Raw genomic sequence first — 12,800 nt, 5'->3', positions numbered from 1 at the left:
GGCCAAAAATCTCCAGAATTATCGCCTGAGAGCTTAAACTTGAATGGGAACATCTTTTTCAAACTTTTTTCAACTCATTTAGACGAAAGACTGGCCTCGGCGGGCTACAAGAAAGACCAAGAGAAAAACAGAACAAGCCAGCAGAACAAGCCGATAACATTTCATCGCACGGCTTTCGGGACGAAAACGAAAATACAGCTTACTTCTGGATAAATTCAGCCTTAGAAGCCAGCAACGGGCCCCAAATTACTTTCTGTATCCTTACAAATGTCCTGATTTCCATCTCCGAAAGATTTTGCCCCAATTTTGAGCAAGTAAACATTTCGTCGACGGTGACCGCCATTACGGTGGCTTGCATACTAAATTAGCTAACTTGACAAAATTCTCCCGAGGGGGGGATATGACGAAAAGAGCTGAAAGATGGCCTATAATTGGCTAATGATGAGATCATCGAAAGTAATGCCAATTTTCTGTCACGTTTTCAATCTGTGGTCACTGGAGTGACCAAAATCAATACATCGGTCGGGATAGAGTATTATTATTAAATTATATGACTTGTGTGACTACTTTGCTAGCCCTTTACTCGTGGAAAACACCAATTAAATTTAATCATGACTTTTAAGAAAGAAAGCTGTTGTTAATAGTGTTATTATCGTGTCATTCATGTCGCTCATGCCCATACATATCCCGAAGAAAGTTCTACAAAGATTAAGACCATTACGTCATCGGAGATTTGTCAATGGCTACCACTGATGGTGCAATAATACAGTTTGTGTTGATCAAGTGATGTGATGTCTACAGTAAGAAAAGAATCATCAATAACTGCTTTGGAATGTGCACTGCGTTCCGACGGTAGTGCTAAGCAAACAGTTAAATTTTAAAGCGCGGTTATAAGATCTAACAGATCTTCTTGTTTTTTCTAATGGCTCTGCAGAGTTAGGCTTTCCGTTCTAACAGTATGATGCTAACGGCTAACGGATACAAGCTAACGGCTAACGCTTAGTTGCACTCTCCCCTCGAACGTTTTGACTTTTAGTGCTAACAGTTAGGTTAACGTCTCTAACATTTACGATAAAATTTTCTAACCGGTAACTAACGGATAGTTAACAGTTTTGCCTGTCTAACAGATAGCGTTAAAGTATGTTTTCCCATCAAGGGTCACAATTAATGTAATAAATTAATCCATGCCCTGTTCAGTTTTATAATATGTCCAGCCTGAAAAAATGTGCACCTGTTTGTTTAGTCAACTATAAAGAGTAGCTCCCCAACTTGATGCAATGCAATAATAAGGGTACTACATATTGTCGTGTATGCAAGGAAAATAACAGTTTTGTTTATTGGAAACACAAATCACAGTATTTTGTTCCTATATTTATTATATGGCAAGCTCCGCGAGCGGGCAAGATGAATCAAATCCTGCGCTGTGATTGGCTACCCGAGCAGGCAAGATGGAGCTATCTTGCCCGCTCGGGACTACCCGCTGTATCCCGCAAGAAAAATTTCCCTGAAAGCTATTCCATAAATCCTTTATTGACCAAGCTTGTTTGGTCAAGATGGCTGGATATTGGCCTCGTTCTTTTTTTGTGAGTTTATGGACCGAGACAGAGTCGATCAAAAAAAGAACTTGGCCAATATCCAGCCATCTTGACCTCACACTTGGCCAATAACCCATATATCTTGGTAATTGTTTGTGCTAATCTTAATAGCAATGCAATAATATTCAAAAGGATTGCAGATATCTCTTCTAATAGATTTTTGCAATGATCACAAAACATACCTATGTTGACAAGTATCAAGCGTTCTCTTATTCATAGTGATTTCAATTTTTGATTTCAATTTGTTTAAATCTCTCATTTCTAGAAGGGAAAACAAACTCTACATCACCAGCCACCATGTGTGTTTGACATGACTTATGTTTGACATGATTGGACAGTATATCTCTCTTGCAAAAAGTGGATCTTCACAGTAGATCTTCAGGCTTATATTTACTCGATCGTACGTATAGGTTGACTTGTATACTATCTGTGAAGAAATTTTCACTCTGGTCCAACTGCATGGAGTACAAAAGAAATAAAGTGTGAACAATAACAAAATTTAAAGATAAGGCAATTCGAATTTCATGCTTGAAGTCAAATTAAATCACGGGTTTCAAACTTCCCATACTAACACAGTCAGAATTTCAATGAGTATAATCAAAATATTTAAAACAATACAGAAACAATGAGGCCAAAATGTAACAAGAACTTAAACTTACCTTGGACTCCACAAAGAGAGAAAGCGTGTGAAAACCATTAAATTCTCTGGCCAAGAAAAAAAGCTACGAGCTTAATTTCCACATCTGCTAAACACGATCATCATCCTGGGCCTCTTGTATGGGTGTCATGAAAACTCAGACCCTGAAAACTCAGATCTCAGACCTCAGACCCCGAAAACTCAGACCCTGAAAACTCAGACCCCTCCCAATTAAAAATAAAAAATATAAACAAGATTTAAATTAGTCTTGGTTGTTATCACCTGAATTGCTTTATGGTTACGTAATGTTCATAGGCAACAGCTACAATGGGGTGAGATATTTATCTTCTCTGGTTTATGCTGTGGCGTCGATCAAACAATGAAAAACAAATATTTAACTTCTCAGGTTTATTGCTGTCGTGTTGGTCAAACAGTGAAAAACTAACAAGATTTAGAACAGCAGCCGACACTGTTTTTCAAAACAGACCTTTTTTATGCAATCATATGCAGCAAAAAATATGTTGTTCTCTGAAACATACTTCTTTGAGCTTAAAGTGAAAACATGGAGATTTCATCGCAATCTGCTTTTTGACTTTACGTGCGTTGCATGACTGTCAGCACGGTACCTGCAGAAATTAACAAAATTTAGAAAAAAAAGAAAAGAAAAAAAGAGTACCTAGAGATAGCCATGTTTGCGTTCCAACTTATAATGGAAATAGGGAATATTTCCTACAGGAAACAGTGAGTTTCAAACCAAACACTTCTATTTTTTTTTTTCATGATACTGCCTGGTTTATTCAGTTATTATGCCTCATGATGGGGCCTTTGTGCCAATTTTCAATTTTTGTTTGCTAACATTTTGAGACCAGATGAGACATGGCGGTTCAATCTTTATGTGTTCCTTGAAATGTTTATGTAATCCAGCGTACATCATGAGTTTTGAGTTGCCTTGCCTTACTGCTGTTTTAAACCTTGTTAGTTTTTCACTGGTTGACTGATGCGACAGTGATAAACCAGAGAAGATAAATATTTGTTTTTCACTGTTTAATCAAAGTGACAGCGATCAACCGGAGAAGATAAATATCTCGCTCCATTGTGGCTGTTGCCTATGAACATTGCACGACCGTCAGGCAATTCAGGTGATAACAATTGAGGCGAATTTAAATCTTTTTTTTTTTAATTTCGAGGGGTCTGAATTTTTGGGGTCTGAGGTTTCGGGGTCTGAGTTTTTCCGTGGTCTGAGTTTTCGAGTTCTGAGGTCTGAGTTTTCGGGGTCTGAGTTTTCATGACACCCACTCTTGTATCAATTCTTTGACCTTGCCGACCTTGCTGTTGTAATGCATACATGACCACAGTCATAAATACATCTCCCAGCTTTATCTACGTATGAGCAAAAGCCGATCGGCAAAAAACAACATTCACAAAAGCAAAAATGGCCGACTCTAAGCTTCGAGGTGTTCAACAAACTTGTATCCAGTCTCTCCAGTAAACCATGTGACAAGCACTCTGTTCACCACGACTAATCCCGGAATAAATAACTTGGATCACGACATTAAGTGGTTTACACTTTGTGTAAGCCACACAAAATGTCAAATATTTGGAATTTAACACTTTGTTATCTTTTGTGATAAAAAGATATAATGAAAATCAAAAATTGACATCAATTATCAATTTTTTTTTATTTTAAATGAAAATTGAATGGACAAATGACCCATGGGTCTCCCTGCTGGACAAATGCTCCTTTTGTTGCTTGTTTTGTTAGAAATATCTTCCAGCGTTACCTACTGATTACCCACATGCTCGAGAAGAAAATATCGGGTGAGTTCATTCTACACTTGTAGTCAAGCTTGATAAACAGTGACTTCACCCAACTTTGCCTTGTGAATGTAACTTTGCAACACTTTTCTTCAGCATTCTCATTTATTATCACAGTATCCCACTTGCCACATAACTTATCTATAACTTTTTTATCTATTCTATAGACCCTTTCGATAAATGGCTCCCAATTTAAAATTCTTTTGTGTGCATTAAGTTAGCATCACTAACCTCATTTGAGAGTAAAAATAAAATTATTTTGAATTATCAACTTAACAACAAGGTTAGTAAGGCTAGTTAATACTTATGAAAGGATTTATTATTGGCAGCTATTTATGAAAAAGGTCTAAATTTATCTATTCAAAGAATAGTTCAGTTCTATGTATTTGCAGCTGTACATTTTGTGTGACTGGGTGAGTGGGTAGTCAGGCATAATTATTTTAAATAAGAAGAAAGTTACCAATTTCAGTTGGGATGTTAATAATGCCTTTCCTCCAGTTGGAAATTATGACAGTTCTTCTTGATTTTATTTACTTCAATAATAGCTAATTGTTTATGGATCTATTTATGTGTTGTTCAATATAATCTTTGGTACAAACTATTGTGTGTTTTACTTTGCTTCATTTCATTATTAATAATATATTACCATATACCAGAACAGAGAAAAATTCCAAACTTTACCAAGGGTATCATTGAACCATATGTAACAAGTTCATTTTCATGACTAAAATGTATTCAGTCTGCACCTTAATTGACATCCAAAATGAGCTACCCTAACAATTAAATGTTAGAGAGTCTTCTAATGAAATGTCTTTTCTACTTAGTGCCTTACTTAGTGGTGGGAATTTCAGATTTGGAAATCCAGTCCAACAGTTCCAGAAAAAGCTTAAAGGTGAAATGACAGTTATGCATAATCTACAATATTTATAATATCCCTGGAATAGAGACAAAAGTCATTTTCATATGATAAAAAGAAGGGGTGACCACTTTTTCTTAGTGCAGAGTGCACTGTTGGGTGTTTTACTTAACAAATAAAGATACCTCGACTGTGCTCTGTTCTGTCGTAAAGCATGCAGGAAGCAGTAGAGCACGAAAGAAATGTAAGGGAAAACACAAGACATAGTCGAGTGTTTTTCCCTACTTCTTGAGTGCTTTACCGCTTCCTAAGTGCTTTACAACAGAACGGAGCACAGTCAAGGCTTCTTTATCTGTTTTATGATAAATAATCTGATAATTTCCCCACGCATTTGGTTTAATTTTCAAACCAAGCTTTATTTTCCAAATGAGCAAAAGTGGCGTCAGCCATGCACTGTTCTCTGATAAAGCACGCTAAAATAAGCCAATCACAATCCTTGTTAGAATTGTTCAAATAATTTGATTGGCTAACAAAGCGACAGCTGTCAATCCCAAACTGGACTTCAGCTAAGCTTTCAGTTTTGAGTAGTTTGAGCAGCTTTCGAGAGAAGAACGATGCCTTCAAAGTTAGCTTTTAAGTTAATTTTTAAATACAGATCTAAAGGCAGGTGAAGGTTTATAGTCCAGAGGAATCTGACCGTATTGTGGCCCATGAAAATGTGCACTTTTCCAGTGGAAATTATGAAACGCAGAGCTCAAAGCTTGCGGATGAAAATGCGAAATGCCGAGTTGAGAATTTGAAAGGAGCTACAGTTATTTACGGCTTGTAGCCGCATGCAGCAAGATTACCTGAACTACATTCGTGGGCGAAAGTCCATGGAATACTTATGTAATTTGACGAATTATCTGTGTTTTACTACTGAAGTTTGAAAAAAGCACTGCTTTCCTTTTAAAAATGTGTTACTGTTCCTCCTCCCCACCCAATACAATGTTGAAAATCAGAAGAAATTGAAGGTAGTAGTTTTCAACATTGTATGGGGGGTGGGGGCGAGGTTGGGCAGGTGAGTTAGTATTCGCACCTGGTGTGAGCGCAAAAGGACCGAAAGTACGAATTTGTCCCAAGACTTTTGTCCATGATTGTCTGAATTTCATTTGAGAAATAAAATGTCACTTTTCAGTGCTTTTTCTCATTCTAAATGTGTTTTTTTTCTCGACTCTCTGAATAGATCGTAATACAATGACTATTTTGGGCTATTTTGTGGTTTATTAACTCTTTTGTTTTTCCTTTTCAATTTTTCCCCATGCGAGGTGTAAATCAGAATTGGTCCTATCTCAGACTTGCAAGGGCCGTATTTAAAAGGAAAAACATGTTTAACTCTGAAGGCAGCAACGGGTATTATAGATCATGGTACATACGACAAGAACGAGCAAAAGTCTTGTGTTTAAGAAAAACAGAAAGTTTTCACCCTGGGAAATCGCATGGGAATGTCAAATCTTGAAGTCGTGTGTAGCATGAATATGTGATACATGCAGTGAGCAGGCATCGCAAACTATAATTACGTCCAAAGCTAGGGTACCGAACCAAATATCTGAAAGTTGTTTCCCGCCATTGGAAGTCATTTCCCTTTGTTTGTTTACGAAATAATATCATGTGACATTTTTTAATGTTATGCACAATGAGTTGGTCACTTCTTATTTGCATAACTCAACAGTTCTCAGCAACGGTACTCACTTTAAAACCGAAAGTGCAAATTTGTCCTAAGACTTTAGTCCATGATTGTAGCATAGAAGTTAGAAAGATTAAACGGCTCCCACTGGTTCTACTCCGAGCACAGAAGAGAATATCACAGCAAGCTTTGCACTGACCACTCGTCGGTTCACTTTGCTGAGATGACCGGAGAACGAGCGTTACTACACTGCATGTACTATGTAAGTGTTGTTTGAGCAATTGAGCATTTTTGGAAAAATGAAGCTTCTCATCATAAACAGAGACAGTTCAATAATTTTTGTTGTTTTTTGTCGTTGTTTACTTCTCAAGTATAATTTCTGCCTTCGTAACAAATATAATGTCTTTTATTGAAGCACTGTTTAGGTTGAGAATTTGTTTATTTCGCTACGTGTTTTGTTGGCGGGAATCTAGCAAAACTTGTTATTTTAGTACAGTTTTAACACTGTTGTTGCTAACAATGGTCTCTGTGAGCCATATTTACTAGAGACAAATAGCTCGTTTCCATTGTGTTTGTCTGAATCACAGGGGATGTTTAATTTGGGGCAAATTTGTCAAAATTCCGAAGCAAAAATTTGAAAGCCAATTTTACCGTCATCAACCCGTGCTCCGTTCTCTGATAAAGCACGCTCTTTCAGCCAATCAGAGCACACGTTATATGGAAACTTAATTACAAAGGGCTGCCATCTACTGAACTGCTAATCATCAACCACTTACCCACTAAAGCACCAATCCAAAAACTTTAATGTTTGTATTATTAATGGTAAGAGGACTGATTGGAGTCCAATTTGGTCAGTAATCAACGAGTGATAAACAAAATCGGAGTCTGATTTGTTAATCACAAGTATGATTACAGACAGAATTGGATGACATGATGTCCTGTTACCAATTAATCATAACCATTACAATTTCCCCAAAAAGTAAAAGATCCATTTGAAAAATAGCTTTTAATACTCATTTTTAAATATGAAAATTAGAAATATGGAGAATAGCTTGAAAAAAGGCTGTTAAGTTTCTTTGAAACAGTCACCAGAGATGAGCCTCCTCAATTCACTTGTCTGAATTAGTTACTATAGTAATTGTGGACACATTGTGATTGGTGGATTTAGTTGAGAGGACTTGAAAAAAGTAGGTCTGCAATGCATACTTGTGGGCTAAAGCATAGTTTTATTCCATTTGGTTGGAGAATTTTTTTTTTTAAATGTAAGTATCTGGGACTTGAATTGCTGCAAATAAGAAGGCAATCACTGGAAAGATAAAGGTGTAGAAATAGGTGAATTATGTAACATATATTTTTTGGGATCTCTGGTATCAACATAGACAAATTGTTACAACTTTTAAGTGGGAAATTTATTGCAGAATACTGTTTACTTGATTGAATTTATAGGGTATGCAGAACTGATGGATTTTCGTGAAATTTGGCCAAAACATTCAAGGATAATGACAAACGAAAAGGCGTTGGGAAATTTTGATATTTTGCATGTTTTTCCTATGGCGTTCGAAACACATCTCACATACTCTTAGTTACTCCAACTTTAGATGCAAATATTTAGACAACCAATCAGAATATCAAAAAAACTTGACGTACTTTTGTTGATTGATGCCTTGTGAATAAGACTATGCAGTCATTTTGGTTGTGTTGCAGCATCTGGTAACCGATAAATTCAATAGAAGAACCCTCATTTGTTTCATGCCTTACCAGCTCCTGAAGTTCCGAAAATAAAACCTCACTTAAATTGTATTTTTATCATAAACTTTGTTTATTAAACTTTCTTGTGACATATAGTTTATTAGGGTTGTATTGAAACTGGCGTGTGTAAGAATTTTTTTCCCCGAAGGACACTCCTGAAGGTGGAAAATAATCTTAACCACAGGGTATCCGAACACTGTATCAGCAGTTGTGTAATCATTTACATTCATGAAAAATAAATGTATTGTTATTTATCTGTGTTCCTGGATCTTGTTGAACCATTTCAAAGGGATTTGACTGGAAACAAAGGTAGCCTACATAGCAAGCATTTCCTTGTGAAGAGCTTTTCCACATTCTGGCCGCATGTAAATTGGAGTGAGAGCAAAAAAATTGACTACCCCCTGCTTCATCAGTTTTTTGTTCACACTCCAATTTAAGCACAGTCAGAATGTGGAAAGGCTCTTCTTACAGGAATGGTTGCAGGCTAAAGCGAAGGCAGTTCACATTTCAAATATTATCTTGTCTGCCGCTTTGAAATGTGACGCTCTTATTATGTCTCAAGTTTTTATTGACTTCATTAACTATTAACTCTCATTGGGGTTATGAAACCTGAGAATCTCTTCCCCAATGAGAGTTAATAGTTAATGATGATAATGATAACTCGAGATGTAATTGGAGTGTCATATTTGCAAAGCGGCAGACAAGATGAACTGCCTTCGCTTCTATTCAAATCCCTTCTAAACTCAGGCGGTTTGTGATTTTTAGTCCGGTTTGGAGGGGAGTGTGACAGTTACATACGTACATTGGGTTGTTTTAGACTGCATAATTTTCAGTGTAATGGTGGCTAGTTATGAACGAGATGAGTCTTGAGTTTTGAAGCAGTTCATGAGTAGTAGGCAAATGGCACGAGATATTTTTATTTTTAATTGCAAAGGGTAACTTGATACTTTTGTTTTTCACAAGGAGTTAATTCAATTAGAGGTCACGAATCGTCGGTTCTAGTTCTTAGGACATGTTTTAGAGGAGACGAGACTATTTAGATTTGAAGCAGTTCTAACGTTTACAATAGTAAGTGCAGGTAACGATTGTTTTGTTCTTATTGCATGCAAATATAACGAGATATTTTTATTTTTTAGTTACAATGGGTAATTTGACACTCTTGTTTTTCACAAGGTAGTAAATTCAATTAGAGCTGACGAATCGTCACCACTTGTTCCCACAAAATGTTTGCCATTTTTAGTTACAAATGGTAACTTGACACTTTTGTTTTTCATATGGGAGTAAATTCAATTATAGCTTACAAGTTATCGGCTATTGTTCCGAGGATATGAAACAAAAAAGAAGCTTTCATTTCTAGAGTTCTGCAGTAGCAGTTTAATATTTTTATTTGATGGGCATTTTATGACATTCTTTTCAATCCGATGTTTTTAAAGGTAAAAAGTATGAAAACTGTCCAAATGTTCTTTGAAGACTGTGTGGCACCAAGTTAAAGTGCAATTTAATTAAATCAGACTTTCAATGTGTCAGAGAGGTTTTTTCTCTTTCTTTCAATTTTCGGTGAAGTAGTGTTGTTGCGTTGTGTTGTGTAAAAAGGGTAAACTTACGACTCGAGAAGTTCTCTTAAGGTGGCCGAACACAGTTTTCAGGAGCCTATGCCTAATTCACCATTACTTTTAAGCTATTTATGCTTTGGCGCCCGTTTTTTGCAAGAGTCAAGGTTAATCACAGAAAAGTTTATTCTCGCATTTTGGTTAAGGTGTGTGCTGTTGCCATGGCAACCTGGCTGGTTAAAAACAAGGCTTAAAGAATGGTTTTTGTTTATTTAAAAAAAATCCAGTCAGATTTTTTTCATCATTTGCACACTACGAATTGACATTAAATCCCTTCTGTCAACACTGTTCTAATAAAATTTTGACATAGGCGATTTTCGTAATTCGCCGTAAATCGTTTTCACTGCATGTTCTGTATTATCAAAAATTCCCTATGTCAAAATTCAGATTTTTTGCGATAGATCATTTACGTGGTTTCTGAACTATTTTTTTGCCAAATTTCTTGAAGTTCTAACGACTGGATCGTCAGAAATCGGCAAGTTTCTGCAAAAGCAATGGGTCTCAATTTTTCGAGCAACTGCGCATGCGCTGCATTTAACTGGGTTCTTTCGGTAACAAAGAAAAAGCCGAGAATTGCTGGGTTCTTTGCGTGGTTACCTTTTCTAACATACCTCTCTAATAAAAGACTAAAGCCATCAATACCGCACTGCGTTCAATAATAGAGAAAAATAGCACAGATAGTGCGGGTGTTGAGTAAATAAAATGATCGCTCTATTGACGGCATGTTTGTTTTTGCAATCCCTGTGCGCGCGCTCAATTGCATCAGCAAAAACGCGCGCGAAAACTGTGTTCGGCCACCTTAACTTGAGTATTTTTGAGCAAAAATTCCTCTTGGGGGCTGGAAGGGCTCCCGAGGGGGGTACTCCCAGAAAAATTGGTTGGGGGTGTGCGGCCTGCTTCCCAAAACCTTTACCCTATTTATGACCAAAATCTGCGATATTCCTTACCCTATTTATGACCGGACCAAAAATTTGAAAAGCTATTTAAGACCTGACCCTCAAATCAAAACCCTGTTTCAGACCTGCGTTATAATTAGCTCCCTAGTTCAAACCAATGTTAAATTACCGTAAACATATAAATTTGTGAAGGGCTTTTGTTGATTTTCTTTTCGATAATGATGAAAAAGTGGCTTCTTCTTAAAGCATACCCATATCAAGGCTAGAGTGCAAAAACCGTACCCTATTTATGACCAAAATGACCAAAATCAGCTAAAATCGATACCCTATTTATGACCAAAACGGCTGAAAAACCATAACCTTCGGGCCGCACAGACCTATATAGCCCATATAGGGGAGTCCCCCCCCACCCCCTGGGGGAAGGGCTACGTGATCGGTGAGTGAGGGAGTTATGCATGTGCGCGTGTCACACCAATCACAGTGTGGGTTGTATCAAAGAATGAATAAAATTGCCGGTTAGGAAATAAGATGGTATCTACATTAATCTGGAGACGTGTCAGATTACTGTAGTTTGTTCAGTCAAACATTTTATGGCTTACTATTTAGTTATCTTACCATTACCGATGTAACATCGTATGTACACCATAAACTCCCAGTTTCTTTCTTGCTGTACATCGCAACCAAAAAAACTTGTCAAATCAACCAAATCATTACTGTAAACAGTTCCATGAATGCTCCTATCTCCGAGACTTATAGTTCACAAAAAAATAAATCTTGCACGCCTTGCGTGCCTATGTTTTTTTTTATCTTTGTCTGAACCTTCAGCAAAAACATGACATGCACGGCCGACATCTGCTACTATTACATAACAACCAAGTTTGATTACGCAAAGCATGACTCGTCTTGCAGCATATGAAGGTTGTCACTTCTTAGGAGAGGAAAACCAAAAAGCGATAACTTGCTTACTACGCCTTTCAATAACATGTGGACTCTAAAATTCAAAGCTTAACCAACAAATGGGTTTTTCGCTACCATCAGTCAAATGTTCAGCGACTCCTCCCAGCTTCCAACTATGTTGTCTGAACTGTGCTTAATGATTTGATTTGATTACCATGCACTCAGCAGTAGTCGGAAGCTGGAAGTAGCCGCCGAACATTTAACGAAAAACACATTTGTCAGTTGAGCTTTGAATTTTAGATTCCGCATGTTATTGAAAGGCGCAGTAAAAGGCTTCGGAATCAAGCTGAGAAGCAAGATAACGATAGAAAAGACAACAAGGCATTGAGGTAAGTCAATTTTATTGCAAAAAATATCACAATTTCAGCTATAATGTCGATTACCGTTTTTTCCCATACCAACCTTTATAAATTCAATCCTTTGTAACACAGCAACTCCATTTGCTGCAAGGCAAGTCACCTTTTGCATAATCAAACTCTGTCATTATGTAATAGTGGTAGATGTTGGCCGTATTTTACATGGAAATCTCATTGAAAAATGGTGGATAGAGAACTTCAGAATATTGTCCAAGTGGCTGGCCCAGATTTGGCTTACTTTGCTACTATGGAAACAAACGTCGAAAATGTGACCAAATGAGATTGATGCATCTGGGCACCACAGGGTGCAAGATAGTACCGACCTAAACCATGCCTTGCGCCTGATCACAAGGTAAATCAAACTTCACCTAGGTTAACTTTCTGTTATCCTGGGCTGTGTTAACAATTTTCCACAATACAAACACATCACAACACTGTTCACTACCTATTAATACTGCTGATGCCTGTAAATCAGCTAAAAAAGCTACGCAGTCAATAGAGCATTTGGTCATTGAGGACATTACTGTTTGTTTTAGCTAAAAATCTGTCAACACATAACGTTTATCAGTGCAGATGGTTTGTCCTGCAAGGACAAAATATTCGGACTCAGACAAATTTTTCAAATGAGCAGCTGTCCTGCCTTGGAGGCTTACAAACTTTTTG

At 37.1% G+C, this 12,800-nt stretch overlaps 1 protein-coding gene across 2 annotated transcripts in view; it reads left to right on the top strand.

The window, feature by feature from the left end:
* Positions 1-12,800, top strand: part of LOC145492288 (nuclear factor related to kappa-B-binding protein-like) — a 182,985-nt gene that overhangs the window by 29,257 nt on the left and 140,928 nt on the right. For both annotated transcript variants that reach the window (XM_081471698.1, XM_081471697.1), the window contains exons 3-4: positions 3,995-4,050; positions 4,872-4,939. In XM_081471698.1, the coding sequence (XP_081327824.1) occupies positions 3,995-4,050; positions 4,872-4,939 (124 nt within the window). The remainder of the gene's footprint in view (positions 1-3,994; positions 4,051-4,871; positions 4,940-12,800) is intronic.

The sequence above is a fragment of the Orbicella franksi genome, chromosome 7 (genome assembly GCF_964199315.1).
Source record: "Orbicella franksi chromosome 7, jaOrbFran1.1, whole genome shotgun sequence".
Classification (NCBI taxonomy): domain Eukaryota; kingdom Metazoa; phylum Cnidaria; class Anthozoa; order Scleractinia; family Merulinidae; genus Orbicella; species Orbicella franksi.
Note: the sequence above shows the minus strand (reverse complement) of the source record. Positions and strands in the feature narration are given on the sequence as shown.